The sequence below is a fragment of the Myxocyprinus asiaticus genome, chromosome 34 (genome assembly GCF_019703515.2).
Source record: "Myxocyprinus asiaticus isolate MX2 ecotype Aquarium Trade chromosome 34, UBuf_Myxa_2, whole genome shotgun sequence".
Classification (NCBI taxonomy): Eukaryota; Metazoa; Chordata; class Actinopteri; order Cypriniformes; family Catostomidae; genus Myxocyprinus; species Myxocyprinus asiaticus.
The window spans coordinates 31,919,245-31,935,451 of NC_059377.1; the positions used below are offsets into that span (position 1 = coordinate 31,919,245).

Consider the following 16,207-nt stretch of genomic DNA (forward strand, 5'->3'; position numbering starts at 1 on the left):
TTATAAAAAAAAAAAAAAAGATAAACACTAAATAAATGTAGGGCTACTAAACATTAGATCTCTTTCAACCAAAGCACTAATTGTAAATGAAATAATTACAGATCATAGTTTGGATGCGCTGTTTGATTGAAACCTGGCTTAAACCGGATGCATATATTAGTTTAAATAAATCCACTGCCCCAGGTTATTGTTATAAACATGAGCCTCATCTGAAGGGCCAAGGAGGTGTTGCTGCAAATTACAGTGAACTATAAATGATATAAGTTTAAGTCTTTTGAACTAACAATGCTTAATGTGACACTGTCAGATACAAATAAAAAATCTCTCTCGTCTTTTGGTGAATTTGCAAATTTTCTGTCAGATCTAGTAGTTACTGTGGATAGAGCTTTAATTGTTGGTGACTTCAACATTTACATTGATAATGAAAATGACACATTTGGATTAGCATTCATTGATATTCTCAACTCATTTAGAGTCAGACAAAATGTGACAGGACCAACTCATCTCCATAATCATATGCTAGATTTATTTCTGTCACATGGAGTTGATGTTGATACTATAGAACTGCCGCAGAGCAATGACATCTCAGATCATTACCTCGTCTCTTGTATGCTACTCGATCTACACCACGCTATCGTTCAGGAAAATGGAGCGCAAGAGGAAGAATACAAAATTAGAGGTATTTTGCGGTGCATGGAAGGATTGTGTCTGTAGCTACAGACAGGCACTAAAAGCTGCCAGGTCAGCATATTTGAGCAAACTCATAGAAAATAACCACAACAATCCTAGGTGTTTTTTCAGTACTGTGGCTAAATTGGTTTGGAATAACGCCTCAACTGAACCAGATATTACATCACAGCACAACAGTAATGATTTCATAAATTTGTTTAATGATAAAATTGAAATTATCAGAAATAAAATTGGAAGTATGCAATCATCTGTCACAGTACTTCAGAAAACAGTGTCTCATAATTTTTCTCAAGAGCAACTTCAGTCCGTCGCTGTCATAGGTCACGAAGAGCAAACCAAACTTATCGAAACATCAAAAGCCACAACATGTATGTTAGATCCAATACCAACTAAGCTCTTAAAAGAGATATTCCCTGTAATCTCAGAACCTCTTCTTAATATTATTAACTCCTCGCTATCCTTAGGACATGTCCCAAGAAACTTTAAAATGGCAGTTATCAAACCGCTTATTAAGAAGCCACAGCTTGATCCTGGAGAATTGGCTAATTATAGGCCGATTTCAAATCTCCCGTTTATGTCGAAAAATACTAGAAAAGGTAGTGTCCTCCCAACTCTGTTCATTTCCACAGAGAAATAGTATATATGAACAACTTCAGTCAGGATTTAGGCCCCATGACAGTATAGAGACTGCACTTATCAGAGTTACAAATGACTTGCTCTTATCATCTGACCGTGGCTGCATTTCTCTTCTAGTGCTTTTAGATCTTAGTGCTGCCTTTGTCACCATAGATCACGACATTCTCTTGAATAGGCTTGAGAATTATGTTGGCATTGATGGACTTGCATTAGCTTGGTTTAGGTCCTATTTAGCAGACCGCTACCACTTTGTTTGTATAAACGAGGAATTGTCATATCAAACAAAAGTATGGAGTGACACAGGGATCAGTTTTAGGACCTCTTCTTTTCTCCTTATATATGCTTCCTCTGGGAGATATTATCAGGAATCATGGAATAAGTTTCCATTGTTATGCTGATGATACCCAACTTTACATTTCTTCGAAACCTGATGAAATGTCACAATTCTCCAAATTAGTAGAGTGTATCAATGAAATTAAAGATTGGATGGCCAGAAATTTTGTCAATTCCGACAAAACAAAGGTACTAATTATTGGACTTAAAACCTCTAAAAATAAGCTGCTAAAATATAATTTGACCCTCGATGGATGTACTGTTACATCGTCTTCTACAGCAAAGAACTTAGCTGTTATATTTGATACCAATCTGTCCTTTAAAAATCAGATTTCCAATGTTTGTAGAACAGCATTCTTCCACCTTAGAAGTATTGCTTAGTTACAACACATGCTCTCTATTGCTGATGCCGAAAAAAGCTTGCTCACTGGGGTTCTAAATACAATTATTATTATTTATATACACAATTTACAATCATATTTAATCAAACTACACAATGATGACTCTCGATGAAGTTTCATTTTCTGTTAATTCATGTTTTTCTGTAAAGCTGCTTTGAAATGATGCGTGTTGTGTGCTATACAAATAAAAATTACTTGACTCAAAGTAAATTCACTTCAGAATGGCTTAAAAAAAAATCCTCCTATGGAGTGGCCCAGTCAGTGCCCAGACCTTAACCCAATAGATATGCTGTGGAATAACCTCAAGAGAGTTGCTCACACCAGACATCTTAACAATATGGCTGAGCTGAAGCAGTTCTGTAAGGAAGAATGGTCCAAAATTTCTTAACGCTTAGCAGGTTTAATTCGCAGCTAATGGAAATGCTTGGGTTATTGCTGCCAAAGGAGGATCGGCCTGTTACTAAATCCTATTGTTCACTTTTTCCACAGCACTGTGAATGTTTAATGGGATGTGTTCAATAAAGACATGAAAGATTATAATTGTTTCTGTGTTGTTAGCTTAAGCTAACCTATGAAGATGAGATCACATTTTATGACCAATTAATGCAGAAAACTAGCTAATGCCAAAGAGTTTATATATTTTTTTCTTGCCACTGTATATATCCCCCACCCTAAACCTATCCCCCACCACTTTTTAAAACAGTGATGCTCGTGCATAAAATGAAAATGTCAGTATATAAAAACTCTTAATTGCCCTTAAAAGGCTTCTATGTGCAAAATATAATTTCTTTGATTTTGGAAAAAAACAGGAACAAGACATTTTCTTGACAGATTTAGTAAGAATTACCTATTAGGTAAAGCAAGCATATGTGTAATTTCTGTGACATAATGTGATTTGAACCCATTCAGCGTGTTTTAGATTTTTCAGTGTTTTTGAGTTTGTTTTTCAGTATATATATATATTTTAAATTAACACAGGTAAATCTCTCAATATCTAGTGGTAAAATGCATTTTAGTAAAATTGTATTTTTAGTTTTTGTTAATTTAATTGAAATGTTTTTAGTTTATGTTTTAGTATCCGTTAATAATAACACAGTGACACACACACAAAACTTCACCAAATAACAAAATCTGTTTGCAATCATCAGGTAGTGGTGAAACTGAGGAAGTGTCTTAGATTTTATGATGTCTATTAACTCCACTTCAGTCCAGAGAATGAACTATATTACCCAACACACCATGGGAAAGGCCTAAAGCAAATTACACTATACTTGAGCTATGTGTGAGAGAATATGCGTGTCTGTTTGTGTAAGAACGAAACACAGAGAAAAGATTTCTCTCCTCCTAAAAGGCCAAATATATTGTAATCTGACCATATATTTACTACTGGGAAATTCCACCATTAAAAAGCAGATTTTACCCAGTAAAATTATACTAGGGATCAAGCATTTGTGTAAACAATCATTTTTAGACAACAAGCTCCACCTCAAGAATGCAGGCCTCTGAACTAATATCCCCCAATCTAAGGTTTAAAACGAGAAGCAGAGACTTTGGTCAGTTAAAAGTCACCAGTCAGGAAATTTACAATATCAACACACTCACACATCACATTTCCCTTTAGATTATGAATCTATCCATTCATCTACAGTGGCCCTGAAAAGGATTTGGTCACTTAAGCCACACTTAAAAATTTTAAGAATGTCATTGCATTGGATTATAAAATATCAAACCAAGTGGCATTTATTTTAAAGATAGCAAAATCACACTTTTAAAGCAAAACATTTAACCAAAAGTGATTTGTTAGGTTTAAAATTATAAAACAATAGATACAGCATATAGATATACTAACAGACAGACAGCTAGTATAAGGCAAATCTAAAAAAGGCAAAGAAAAGTGAAGTTCTAGTCAAGTTACTTCAAAAACTCAAAAACTTCAAAAGCATTATTTGTTTGTAGATGGCACTTAGTTTAATATTTTGTTATTTAACCTCTGGAGACCCAAGAATGACTGCTGTGTGTAATTTCCATTTCCCTTTTTGATTTGTAACTAGTAGCATGCAAAAAAAAAAAGAAAAACACAATCTTGAGCAACTAGATTTCCTAAAAATGTATGGCAACATATGTGGACATTAGGACTAAGTTGTACAATTTTAAATATCAAGCTATAGAAAGTCAGTTTTTTTATTTAATCAAATTGTTTATGTTTCCAGGAGTGTTGGTTATTCATGTTTTGGAGACATTACAGACATTACATCAGAAATTAGCATCATTAATTCTGGTTCAGTGTAATGGCCAGCATCATTCAATCACTGCCAACCATGTTTAAATAAAACTATACATTAGAAATTCTGAATCTATGTACTGATTACCATTGCCTCATGTCTGCCAAACATGTTGAGTGGTCCAAATTTCGGGTGCTTCTCAGTTGGAAGGCTGCAGCCTCGTTAGGCTGGATATCTCAGCAGCCACGTCATCAAGCACTGTCAAAGGCCATCTCAATTGTGAGGACACTTGGAAGGCAGCATCATTTTGCAGCATTTGTTTGCCATATTTTGGAGGATGCATTGGTGTATCCTTCATGGCCTTAAATCACCCACAAACCTTTGCATATGTTCCAAATTATTTTAAAAAAGGGCAGAAAACGTGTTGCGTGACCGCTTTTTTCCTCTCTCTTCAAATTTTTATTTGCATTTGCAGCAATGACTATATGTCCGACCCCCAACAACACCCCAGTGGTCACACAACCATAGACACACAAAAAAAAACAAAAAAACAAAACAAAAAAAATATATAATAAACACGTATCCACTACACCTCTCTCTCCACTGTCCCTCCCCAAGAGCCCTCCAAAAAAGACAGATACTTGTCCCATTTCTCCACAAGCAGGTCTAAACTCCCCAGTCTTCTGGATGCCCCCTCCTCAAAAGCTGCCACCCTGGCCATCTCTGAACACCACTCCTGAAATGGGGGCGCTCCAGCCGACTTCCAATCCCTTAAAATGATCTGTCTGGCAATCATAATACTAGTTAGGACCCAGTTTTTTACGCATTTATTCTCTAAATTAGAGAGTCTGAGGCTAAATAAAATTTGAGAGCCCACTACCTCACACATAAAACTCTGAATCCTCAACCAAAATTCTTGGATCTTAATACATCCCCAAAAGACATGGGTTGTGTCTCCTTCTGATTGACATCACCAGTAGGTGGGTGTGACTTTAAGACCAAGCCTATGCAATCTAGAGGGGGTCCAATTGACTATGTAAAATCTGTAATTGCATAAGGCAAACCCTTGCATCTCTAGACGCAGTCTTGATGTTATTTAGAATCCTAGCCCACACTCCCTCCTCCAATACCAAGTTTAGATCTTTCTAACATAATCTCTTAAGAGAAGTTGAGGTTCCATCCCCCAGACTCTGAATTAGCATGGAGTAATACACTGATGCCTCATGACCTTTTCCAAAAGCAGTAATCACCACTCCGAGTATCTTCCGCTTTTAGGGGGTTGTAAACTACTCCCAAAAACAGTATAGAACAGGTGGCGCTGCTGTAAATACTTATAGAACTGAGATCTGGGAATCCTAAAAAGTTTAACCAAATTTTGAAAGGATCAACACTCCACTCACATATAGGTCACCAAGTGTAGTAACCCCCCTCACAATCCACTCTGACCAGCAAAAAGGGGACTTGCTAATACATAATTTGGGGTTCAGCCATATGCTCAAGGCAATGTTTAAATAAATGTCAAAATTAAACAATCTGGACACTTTTGTCCACACCGAGTACAAATGTGAGACAACGGGGTGTAACTTAACTTCTCCGATTAGTTTGATAGAAAGGCTTTGCAATGGTGAAATATGGGCAAGAACTTCCTGTTCAATACAAAACCAGGGAGGTGCTCTCTCTCAGGTGGAAGAAACCAATGAGCCAAATGCCTGAGATCAAATGCATAATGAAACAAAATCTTGGGCAGGCCTAGCCCACCTTTGTCAATCGGCCTATGTAACTTATTTAAATGTAATCTGGGACACTTCTAGTGGGGTTGGAGACGAATAATAAAATATCAGCGTAAAGCAAAAGCTTATGCGCCACACTTCCCACCACCACCATCTTCCCTTCTTATCGCAGCTGCTAATGGTTCCAGGGCAAGACAGAACAATAATGGGGAAAGGGGGCACCTATCCAGATTAAAATAATCTGAAATTAATCAATTTGTTTGTACCGCTGCTACCGGGTGTCTATAAAGTAACTAAATCCATTTAATAACAGTATTCCTGAAACCGTATATTTCCAAAATCTTAAAAATATAATCCCATTCTACCATATCAAACGCCTTTTCGGCGTCAAGTAAGATAGCAGCTACCGGAGTCTGATCATTCGCCATTGACCACGATACTGATGAAACGCCTAATGTTATCAGAAGAACTGCGGCCCCGATAAACCCCACCTGATCTATATGTATAGAGATGTCATAACTTTACTCAATCGGTTAGCCAAAATTTTTGACAATATTTTAATGTCAAGCTGGATCAGGGAAATTGGACAGTATGATCCGACCCCTAAGAACCGCCTTGAGTGCCTCCCAAGCCATGCCCACAGAGGATACCGAGGACCAGTTAGTCTCCATATAAACATTAATTTCAGGAATTCAAGATTTTGCAAAAAGGATACATTAAAGCATCAACTATATGATTTATTTTTCTCCGTATGTGTTAACATCTCTAAACTCACCAGGGCATGATCTGAGACTAAAATGTTTCCAATTGAGCAATCCACAACAGATGAAATGAGGGACTTAGATATAAAAGAAATCTATTCTAGAATGAATTTGAAAAGCTTTAAAAGTTTTATAGTTTTTACAAGTCAAGGATTCTGTTTTTTCATATTTGAAAGGATTTAAATATAAATTCTAAGATCAGGGTTAAAAAATGTATTATATAAAGGCTTTTCTGAGTGACTCTAGCTTAGTGAATAAAACATTTAGCTAAAATAATTAAGGGATTAAGGACACATTTCTAGTTTTCTGAAGTATAGGTGTTTTCTAAAAGTAAAATATCACATGGTTCTGAGCTTATGGATTGCCATGCGCACTTACTAGACCGTCTCATTCTAGCACTGAATGCTGAGGAAGAGTCTAGCCTACAGCCTCCAAAGAACTGGTGTAGGAAGGACACAGCCTTAAGCTGCATTCACACTACCAGCGACACAGCGACAAAACGACCTCATCTCATTCATTTTCAATGAGAGCTGGCGACTTCCGGCGACACGAGCGATGGTGACCGTTGGTGGGCGTGTCCAGCGACGCGACAAAGTTGAGAAATATTTAACTTTATGCAAATGAAGAGCGACTTTCGGGAGCGACAGCCAATACGAGAGAAGATGGTAGAGCTCACGTGATCCTTCACTCTCTCAGCTCCTGCAGTGACGGAAATATGGAGGAAAGGCTAATTCTTGCTGTTAGCAATTTACCAGTGTTATATGATATGTCTCTGCCCACGTACAGGGACAAATTTAAGAAAAATGATGCGTGGAAAGGTGTATCTGAGATCGCAGGGATTCCAAGTAGATTTAAATCATCAAATAGCCTGTAAAATTAACTATTAAATAATTTGTTTTGAAAATGTGTTACATGTATGACAGCAAACGAAACCATATAAATGATCAGATATAGTGAATAAACGTACCATATTAATAACCTTACTAATATTTTAATAGTAATATTAATTGTAAAGAAAAAGTGCTGTTTAGACTCTCCATACACCACTAGCGACCTAACCGCCAGCCACTGGTGACATGCAGCGACAAAGTAGCTGGCAGTATGAACGCAGCTTTACTAGGCTGCAGCCTTCCGTTTGAGAAGCACCCATCATCTGCAGCCTGAAACTGAACTATTGGTCGGATTTTAGGAGTGAATCCACTTAGCCGAGAGCCATAACATACTCCCTTGCTCCCTATATAGTGAATGACAACCTCCAGTGTGCTGTCTGTCTGCACTGGTCTCAGAACAGTTCAAAATGAATCTTATTTTCATACTAACTCCATATAAAGCCTCTGAAAGCAAATTTTTTTTTAGCTTTTGGATGAAGCCATTGATTGTCAGTGTGATAATGCACAGTAAATATAGGATTTCTAAGGGAAAAAAGCGCTAAAGTACACAGTGTACATTGTGTTTAGCAGCGTGGCGTTTTGCGATAAATCGCTCAAATTTAATAATGGCATATCGGATGAAACTAGAGATTCTAATCATTTGACTCGAACAGGTTTCAATGTAAAAACGTAATGAGGTTTCTTACTAGATGTAGTTTTGTTGGCGTTTCTCTCAAAGACAAACTCCGCTGTGATCGGCACCATGTTGTTTTGTCACATGACTCCATACGTCGAAGGTTTAACCCTTTACTGACAGTCCAGAGCCTCCTGAACTGGGATCAGTCAGTTAAAATTGATTTTTGGGGGCTAATTTATCTAGCTGCTATGCCCTCAAACATTTTTACATTTAATACAAAAATCCTCAAATCCTCAGAGTCACAAATCTGAACACATTGTGTGAGTTTGTACCCAAGCTGTTTGTTACCAATTGTAATCAGTTTAATGCTAAAAATCCAAACCCACCACTTTATCTATTCTGTTTTACACCTCAAACCAACAGTACACAATTTAATGATTAAAATAACATACAGCACTGTAAAAAAAAAAATACATGTTTAAAGAGGTGCATGATATTTTCAAACAAATTTGTTTAAGTTTCGAATGGCATTGCGATTCTTTGAACTTCGTAGCAAATCTATTGCACTCCAGCAGAGAGAGCCATCACTGCTCCTGCTGTGCTGACCTATCAAAACGGCGGTTATGGCCCTTTAAATATTGATATGACATAAATATTAAAGAGAGTGTATATGTTTCATAAGTTTAAGGAAGTCATGCTGCTTATGACTGTGATGTGGGGTCCTTTGGTGTCTTTGCTTATTTTATTTTGTAATAACCCAACAGTGTGCAGAATTTTATTATTTGTGGAGACCAGATTCAATTAAAACAAGATTTTATCCATAAATCCCTTTCAATCTCTCTCACAAACTCACACTCAAACACACATAAATCCCAGATCTTAAGAATGAGCCCTCCCATCTGCAAGATCAGATCATCCTTAAAAGGATGCCTGCCATTCTCTCTCTCTCTGGTCCATTTTTGTATTCTTCTTTTTTATTTATTTCATCCCTGACAATCATTTAAACTCATTAAGTCACTTATTTCTTTCAATATTGATGCCCCAAAACAAACACAAACAAACATATTCACACATCTCTGCCTCACCCACATGCTGTCACTGCAGTTTTCAGAGAAACTTTTTTTCAGTGTCTCTGTAGGCATCAGTGAATTTTACATATAAATAACCTACCTGCCTGTCTACTGATAAGCACCAAAAACAGAAAGCCTGGAGATCTGTGTGTGTGTGTGTGTGTCAGATTTTGCCAACATTGTGGGGACCAAATTTCCCCAAAAGGATGGTAAAACCTGAAATCATCTGCATTGTGAGCCATTGGTCACAAAGAGGAAAATGGCTTAGTAAACATACTAAATAATGACTAAATTAAAATCTCAAAATGCTAAAAGGTTTACTAAGGTTAGGTTTAGGGGATAGAAAATATCATTAGCTCAGTATAAAACAATAGGTCACATTCACAGGTACACACCTGCACACTAGGGATGTAACGGTATGACATTTTCACGGTATGAAAACCATCACAAAAAATACCTCGGTATCACGGTATTATGGTGTATATCTTCTAAACCTTTAACTTTAGGTTTGGCACATGTCTGATAAACAAACAGATTTTTTTTTAGTTATAACAAGTTCATTAACTTTATTTTTTTGTTTCTTTAGAACACTTTCTTAATCACATGACAAACATAAACAATCATAAAACAAGTTTAAAAAAGTAAAAAAAAAAAAGTTTGCAATAATTCAAATGGTTTTTAATATAATTGAAAAATGTAAAAAATATGTCAAATCAGATTCATACCCTATCAAGTCAGGGTAGGTTGTGATGCAAAAACGTAAGCATATTTATGTTATCTGTGCTGAGGCGGGAGCGTTAAGCATAAACCTTGTTGAATTTTGATAAATTACCCTGAAAACACAACATTATATTGTGTAAATATATTGTGTAAATGAAATCAAGGTAATATATCTTGAGAAAATATTTTTGCAGTGTAATGAATGGATGTAATTTAAAAAAGTTTATGAAATCAAATTGAGCCAAACAAGATACATTTGTGAACTGCTCCAACAAAATGCGATTTATGTTATTTTCATTTTTTTTAAATAATGAAATTCACAAAATAAATGTTATTTTGACAGTCTTTACCATGACCACCAATCACTGTTTTTTGCCTCAAGTTCGAGCAGTGTCACTGAGCAACACTCGCGGCCCGAGGGTGTATCATTGTACGTACATTATTACAAGTAGCACAAAATGGAAAATAGAGATTTTAAAAGATACAGTATACATTACTAAAATGTTTAATCTGCATGCCAAATCTGTGTTTCAACCGTGGGGAGTCGGCTTGTCATCTAACGTGCGACATTTACCTCATCTAATGCCCGTAGTTCGTTATTTAACTAGAACAATAAATTCGAGAGGAGTATATTGCAAAATGTTAAATATAATATTACATTTGTGCATTAATTTGTATATGTGAATTATATATATTTTTCTTAATCTGTTCTTGATCGTTGATTCAAAATGCGTTTTGGGGTCAAAATGACTCAAAATGATGGATCAGGTCACATTTGTAGGTAATATATTAATGTTTTACCACAGTAAATTTGACTTTTTATTATTTTGCAAATACATCATTGCCTTAGTCTTTCAAAAGATAAGCGCTTAGAAAGCAGAAGCACTAACGCAACGTAAGCTTATAAACCAATTCCAAATAATGGGTAACTAGTCTTGTAAACGTGTATTGCATCTGCTTATGTATTCTATGAAAGGGGATCTATATTTTTTAATTGATTACCAGACAATTCACAGAGTTTTTCGCTTACATTCATGTCCACAATTTCTGTGGAAAGGTACTCTCGGAGATGGTGCTTCATGTTTGAAGTGTTTCCCGACTAAGCCGACACTTTTCGCAAACAGGGTGTCCATCAACACTGATGTTGCCTCGTGTCTTTTAAATAACCGAAATACTCCCACACAGCGGACTTTAACCACTTAGGTGGGGGGGAAAAGAGGCTCCTCCGAGTCTGACATTTGGTTCTACACAGCACTCATGTGCTGCTGTCCGTTGGTCTGACAGAGTGACATGACGTGTTCAATGCGACTTTCTCATCTTTCATTTAAACATTTATTTTATTTATTTATTTTTATTATTATTAAATGAACCATTAGTAAATGGAAATATAATTAATTTACTTGGGATTTTTTAAATTTATGTATATATTATTTTTTTCACACAATATCGTCATTAAGAAAAAGTCAATGGAATGGAAACCGTCTGTTTTTAGTACCACGGTATACCATCATACCGTTACATCCCTACTGCACACACAAATATGCACAACTAGGGATATGGTCACATCCTTTAAATAAGTCCAATCATGACCCATATACTTTCAAGTCATTAAAATGAGCAGGCCTGTTCCCCCCTTCAATCTGCATCTTAGATTCTCTGATCCTGTCTCATATTCTCATCCTCTTTATTTGAATTCAGCAGGATCCATTATTGCACCTCTCTAAGCACACCAACAAAAGCGGCATTAGTATATTTAGAAACATAAGCCCTCAAAGAATATACACTGTTTGGTTGCTCTCTTGCTCTATTACTCTCTCTCTCTCTCTCATCTAATCTCACACTTTTCTTTCTCTTCACAGTTTGAAGCTTTACACTTTCCTATCTGAAGGTGGGCTTTGTGAATTTGTGTATACATATCAATATGTTGCTTTGAATTTTGAAAACAGCAATAATTTATCATGCAGTATGCTGTTCTATGTATTTAAAAGACAAAGGAATTTGCAACATTTCATCTTAACCAAAAACAGTTGAAAGGCTTTTGAAAATGTTTGTGTGTGATCAATGACACCTGTAATGGCAATTTCAACAGATAAATGCTCTGTTCTAAAACCTAGTGAGCTGCCTACTAAGGCAGCATTTTAAGGCATCATAGGTGTGGTCCTGACACAAAGGTTGCTCTAAAATGTAGGCATCATAGTTATGCTGCTTCCAAAGATAACTTCTTTTGGCAAAGGGCCAAACATGTTTTGGCTAAACATTTTTTGCATAGTTCTGTGTGGTTTAATTGCTTTTCTATGTAAAGATGTGCAAGGCGGATGTTTTTGACCGTTGTACCACATTTCGTTGTTTTTAAGTAGCGGCATGTTTTTAAGACTTCAGCATTTAAAAGCACATCTTGAGACACCAGCATTCCATTTGTTGCACTGCATATAGCTTGCGAGAGGACGTGTGACCAACAGAAGATCAAAATGTCACACTTTGACCTCTTTGCTCAAAGAATACATATTTCAAAGCTGCATGTTTTTTATTTGTTGCAGGAAAGTGAGTAGATGACATATTTTTACATTTAGAATACAATATTAAATGCTATTTGAGATGTATTATTATTTAAACAAGAAGTCCTTGAGCGTGACATCATATCCTATCTGTTGTGGTGTCCAAAATAATTTTGCATGCTCAAAGCCTAGTGTGAATGGGGGTTAAGGCAGCATCGGATGTGTTCTATACCCAATATTTGTGTTATAAAGTTTTTTTTTTTTATGCCTATAGCAACATGCTAAAGCCAGACTCCATAGAATCAATTTTGAGAAGGGATGCAACAATGTACCTGCTGCCGATATTTATCGGCCAATTATTGACCAAATTAAAACAATCGCATATTGGTAATAAGCATGAAAATGGCAATATGGAAAAACAATAGTTTATTTATAATTAGTAACACACTTCGTAAAAACTCTATGAATTCAAATAATAATAGCCACAATTTGTAGAAGGTGGCACATGTAATATTTAATTTTTATTCTGTCTTGTTCTCATGTTAATGCGGGGGGGGGGGGACGGGACGGTATAAACGGATGTGAAAGAGGCACTTACCTATAGGCTACATAATGAGGGAAACCATCCAAAACGCTTTGAAACCAGCAGACTTTGACTTCTGAGAGATCGGTATGATATCCATTAATACTGTATGACTCACTGAATTAAAACTTAAATTGCAATATGGCCTTGTGCGATTACTAAACCTTAAAAGTCTGCATTTTAAACTGCAAAAACGTTTTATAAGTACAAAATAACCTTTTTTCATATCAATCAAGTTATATTTAGTTTGAATCTTTTTATCTTGTATTTATCTTTCCCTGTGGTTGTCTTTTAAATTTTGGCCTGTCATTCAATCCATGTTCAGTGGAAATTATTTAGCACAGTAAACATTCTTTTGTACTACTTTGTACATTTAAGTATTCAGAAAAAACTAATGACAAAATAAGGTAAATGGCAAAATATCAATATCAGCCAACAGGTTTTTGTTAAAATCAGTATCGGCCAAAAATGTTCATATCGGTGCATCCCTAATTATGAGTGGAGTCTCCCTTGCAAAGCGCTATTTGTGTGGTGAGCGAAGTCAGTTAGGAGTCCATGACATTTAGGATGCTGCTTAATAGTGCGTTCAGGTCATGTCTGAAGTACGAGATTCAGACATGTAAAAGCATTCACGTCTTCAAAGAACTCGTAATTACAAGTTGCAAATTCTGAATTCTGTGAAAGCTCTGACTTGACAGTAGGGCTGGACGATAGGAAGATGTAATCAGATATCGACAATGTCTTACAAATCTCCCGATGCTGATTTCGACACTCATTGACAGACGATGATTGACAGTATCAGTAAATGGCAAAACCAAGGATGTAGGAAGTCGGCAGATATATTAAACAGTAGCCCAGGGTATGAAATTTGTACCCGCCAAATGCGACGACTGAATCCAGCTCCTTGTCCAAATGCAGGTATCTCATAAGCGGGTAAGTTTGTTCATCTACCCGCAACCTGTAACCTCCGACCTGTAAGACATCTCGGAGTTACACATGACAAGAAATGCTGTTAAACACAAAGATACGTGCTTGAAGAAGCACACTTTATTATATTTTTAAGAACAGACAAAAGAAAAGCCGTCAATGCCCGAGTCTGATGCGCTGTTAGTTCAGAAGCGTGCAGCGGGAGCGTATCTCGTGGAGCACGTGCATGTAAAGAGTTATCACTCTTTCTTCTCCGTTTCAGTGAAGAGATACAGTGTCATGTATGAGAAGGCTGCAAATGACCTAAGACCATCTCAGGAGGTGCTCGAAGTTTAGTTAACTTTTTCAATGGAGCAGATCACACTTAACATGTATTGAGAACGCAACTCTTCAGGTTTGCTCAAATATATTTTTGTAGTAAAGAAACAAAGACGAATGTGATTAAATCCTAAAATAATACAAGACCACGTTCACCCTGAACCAATGAAAATGGAGTTCTATTTTCTTTTCTTTAGGCAGCATTAACTGTGTTAACGAAACGCAATATAAACACAAATTCAAAAGGAACACACATTTGGTAGCATTATTTTGGGAACACAAAGGATTTATTAGGTTTACACCTAAAATGAAACTGAAATATGTTGAACTTTATATACTATAGGTAATGGTTTATATTTTTATATTATTATTATTAGAATTATTAGAATTCTTTACCTTTTAGGTTATTAGAAATTTCCCAACTGTTGTCGTAGACGAATACTTACGTGATGGCAAATGGGGCCGTTGGAGATGGTAAATGTTTGGATTTGGGAAGGTTGTTATACAAGACTTGTTGATCACTTTGTTATTTAAATTGCTTTTTCGTTTTGTTTAAAGTGCAATTTGAATCTAGAAATATCTTTTAAGTTTTTCGTGTTTCAATTAATTAAATTTTTTACAGCAAAATCAATAAAGCAAAAATATTTAACGACCCTCGGCAGGGTGGTTGACGATATAATCGGATATCGCAATATTTTAAGGCAATTATCGCTAAAATATTTTTTCATATTGCCCAGCCCTACTTAACAGTCGTGACGTCACGTAAAAAGAACCAATATGAGAAAGCAGCAAGATGCCATCTCATAATTACAGTAATTTCTACACAATGTGAATACAGCAATTAAAGGCTGTTACCAATGCAGGCAGCTGGCAACACAACTAGGTTTTGGAACAGACATAAAGTGCTTTGAAAGGAACATGTGTACCTTCCTTTCCTAACAGGAAATCCAGGTAGTGGTATGTGTAGGCCACTCCTGACAGCGTCTCCACCTGCGCTCTTCTAAGTGTGGAGTAGATCTTTCCTGGAGCTTCTTCTGAACCTCGGGGCTTCGGCAACTTACAGCCCATCTCTTCAAACATGGAAAAAGTGAGAGAGAGAAAATATAATAGATGAATATGTATAATTTGCTTGAAATATAAATTTATTCATAGCTGTATTATTGATTTAACTGATTGCCTCGGCAGCAGTCCCTAATTGTCATGCTAATTAAGTTTGATTGACATTGAAAAAGAATCTGAACGTGCAAAACCGAAGGAAGGGCATAACAGCATCTCTTTACACAGCCACAAACATTCAGATACACACACACACGTGGACACAAAGATTTGTCACACAGGAACATAAAATAAAGGCTAATTGGAAAGTAAATCAACCTTCAAGCATCAACCTTTAACACCAACACACATTCACGAGACATCTAGTGGCATCTACAATGCCCCCTTCAAATTACACACACCGTCTCCATGGTAACCAGAAGCAGCAATCAGATAAGACAGAGGACTGCATATTTGATCTGTGACTACACAACCAATCAAACAGCAGAATGTGTGGCAGATAAATTACAGTGTGGCTAATGCTAATGAGCGTCACATCTAGATCGTGCTAACGTGATGTGACTGTGGTGCCATGCCACGTAGGCCCCGGTGGCAAGCGTTAACACACACCATCAGGGACGGATGGTTAGCTGCCAGCATTTTTGTGTCAACGTTTGATGAGCCAGAACAGGTGAAACCGAGAGGAACCGGACAAGCCCAATCACCATGACAACAAGCATTAACCATGCAACAATGGCATGATGGGGAATGAAGATGGGA

The 16,207-nt window shown here is 36.6% G+C and overlaps 1 protein-coding gene across 1 annotated transcript in view; it reads right to left on the reverse strand.

Annotated features, from left to right (window-relative positions):
* The window catches only part of LOC127424887 (raftlin-like), a 32,290-nt gene extending 16,830 nt beyond the window's left edge, over nt 1-15,460 (reverse strand). The window contains exon 1 of the mRNA XM_051670413.1: nt 15,319-15,460. Within this exon, the coding sequence (XP_051526373.1) occupies nt 15,319-15,460 (142 nt within the window). The remainder of the gene's footprint in view (nt 1-15,318) is intronic.
* Between the last annotated feature and the right edge of the window lie 747 nt (nt 15,461-16,207).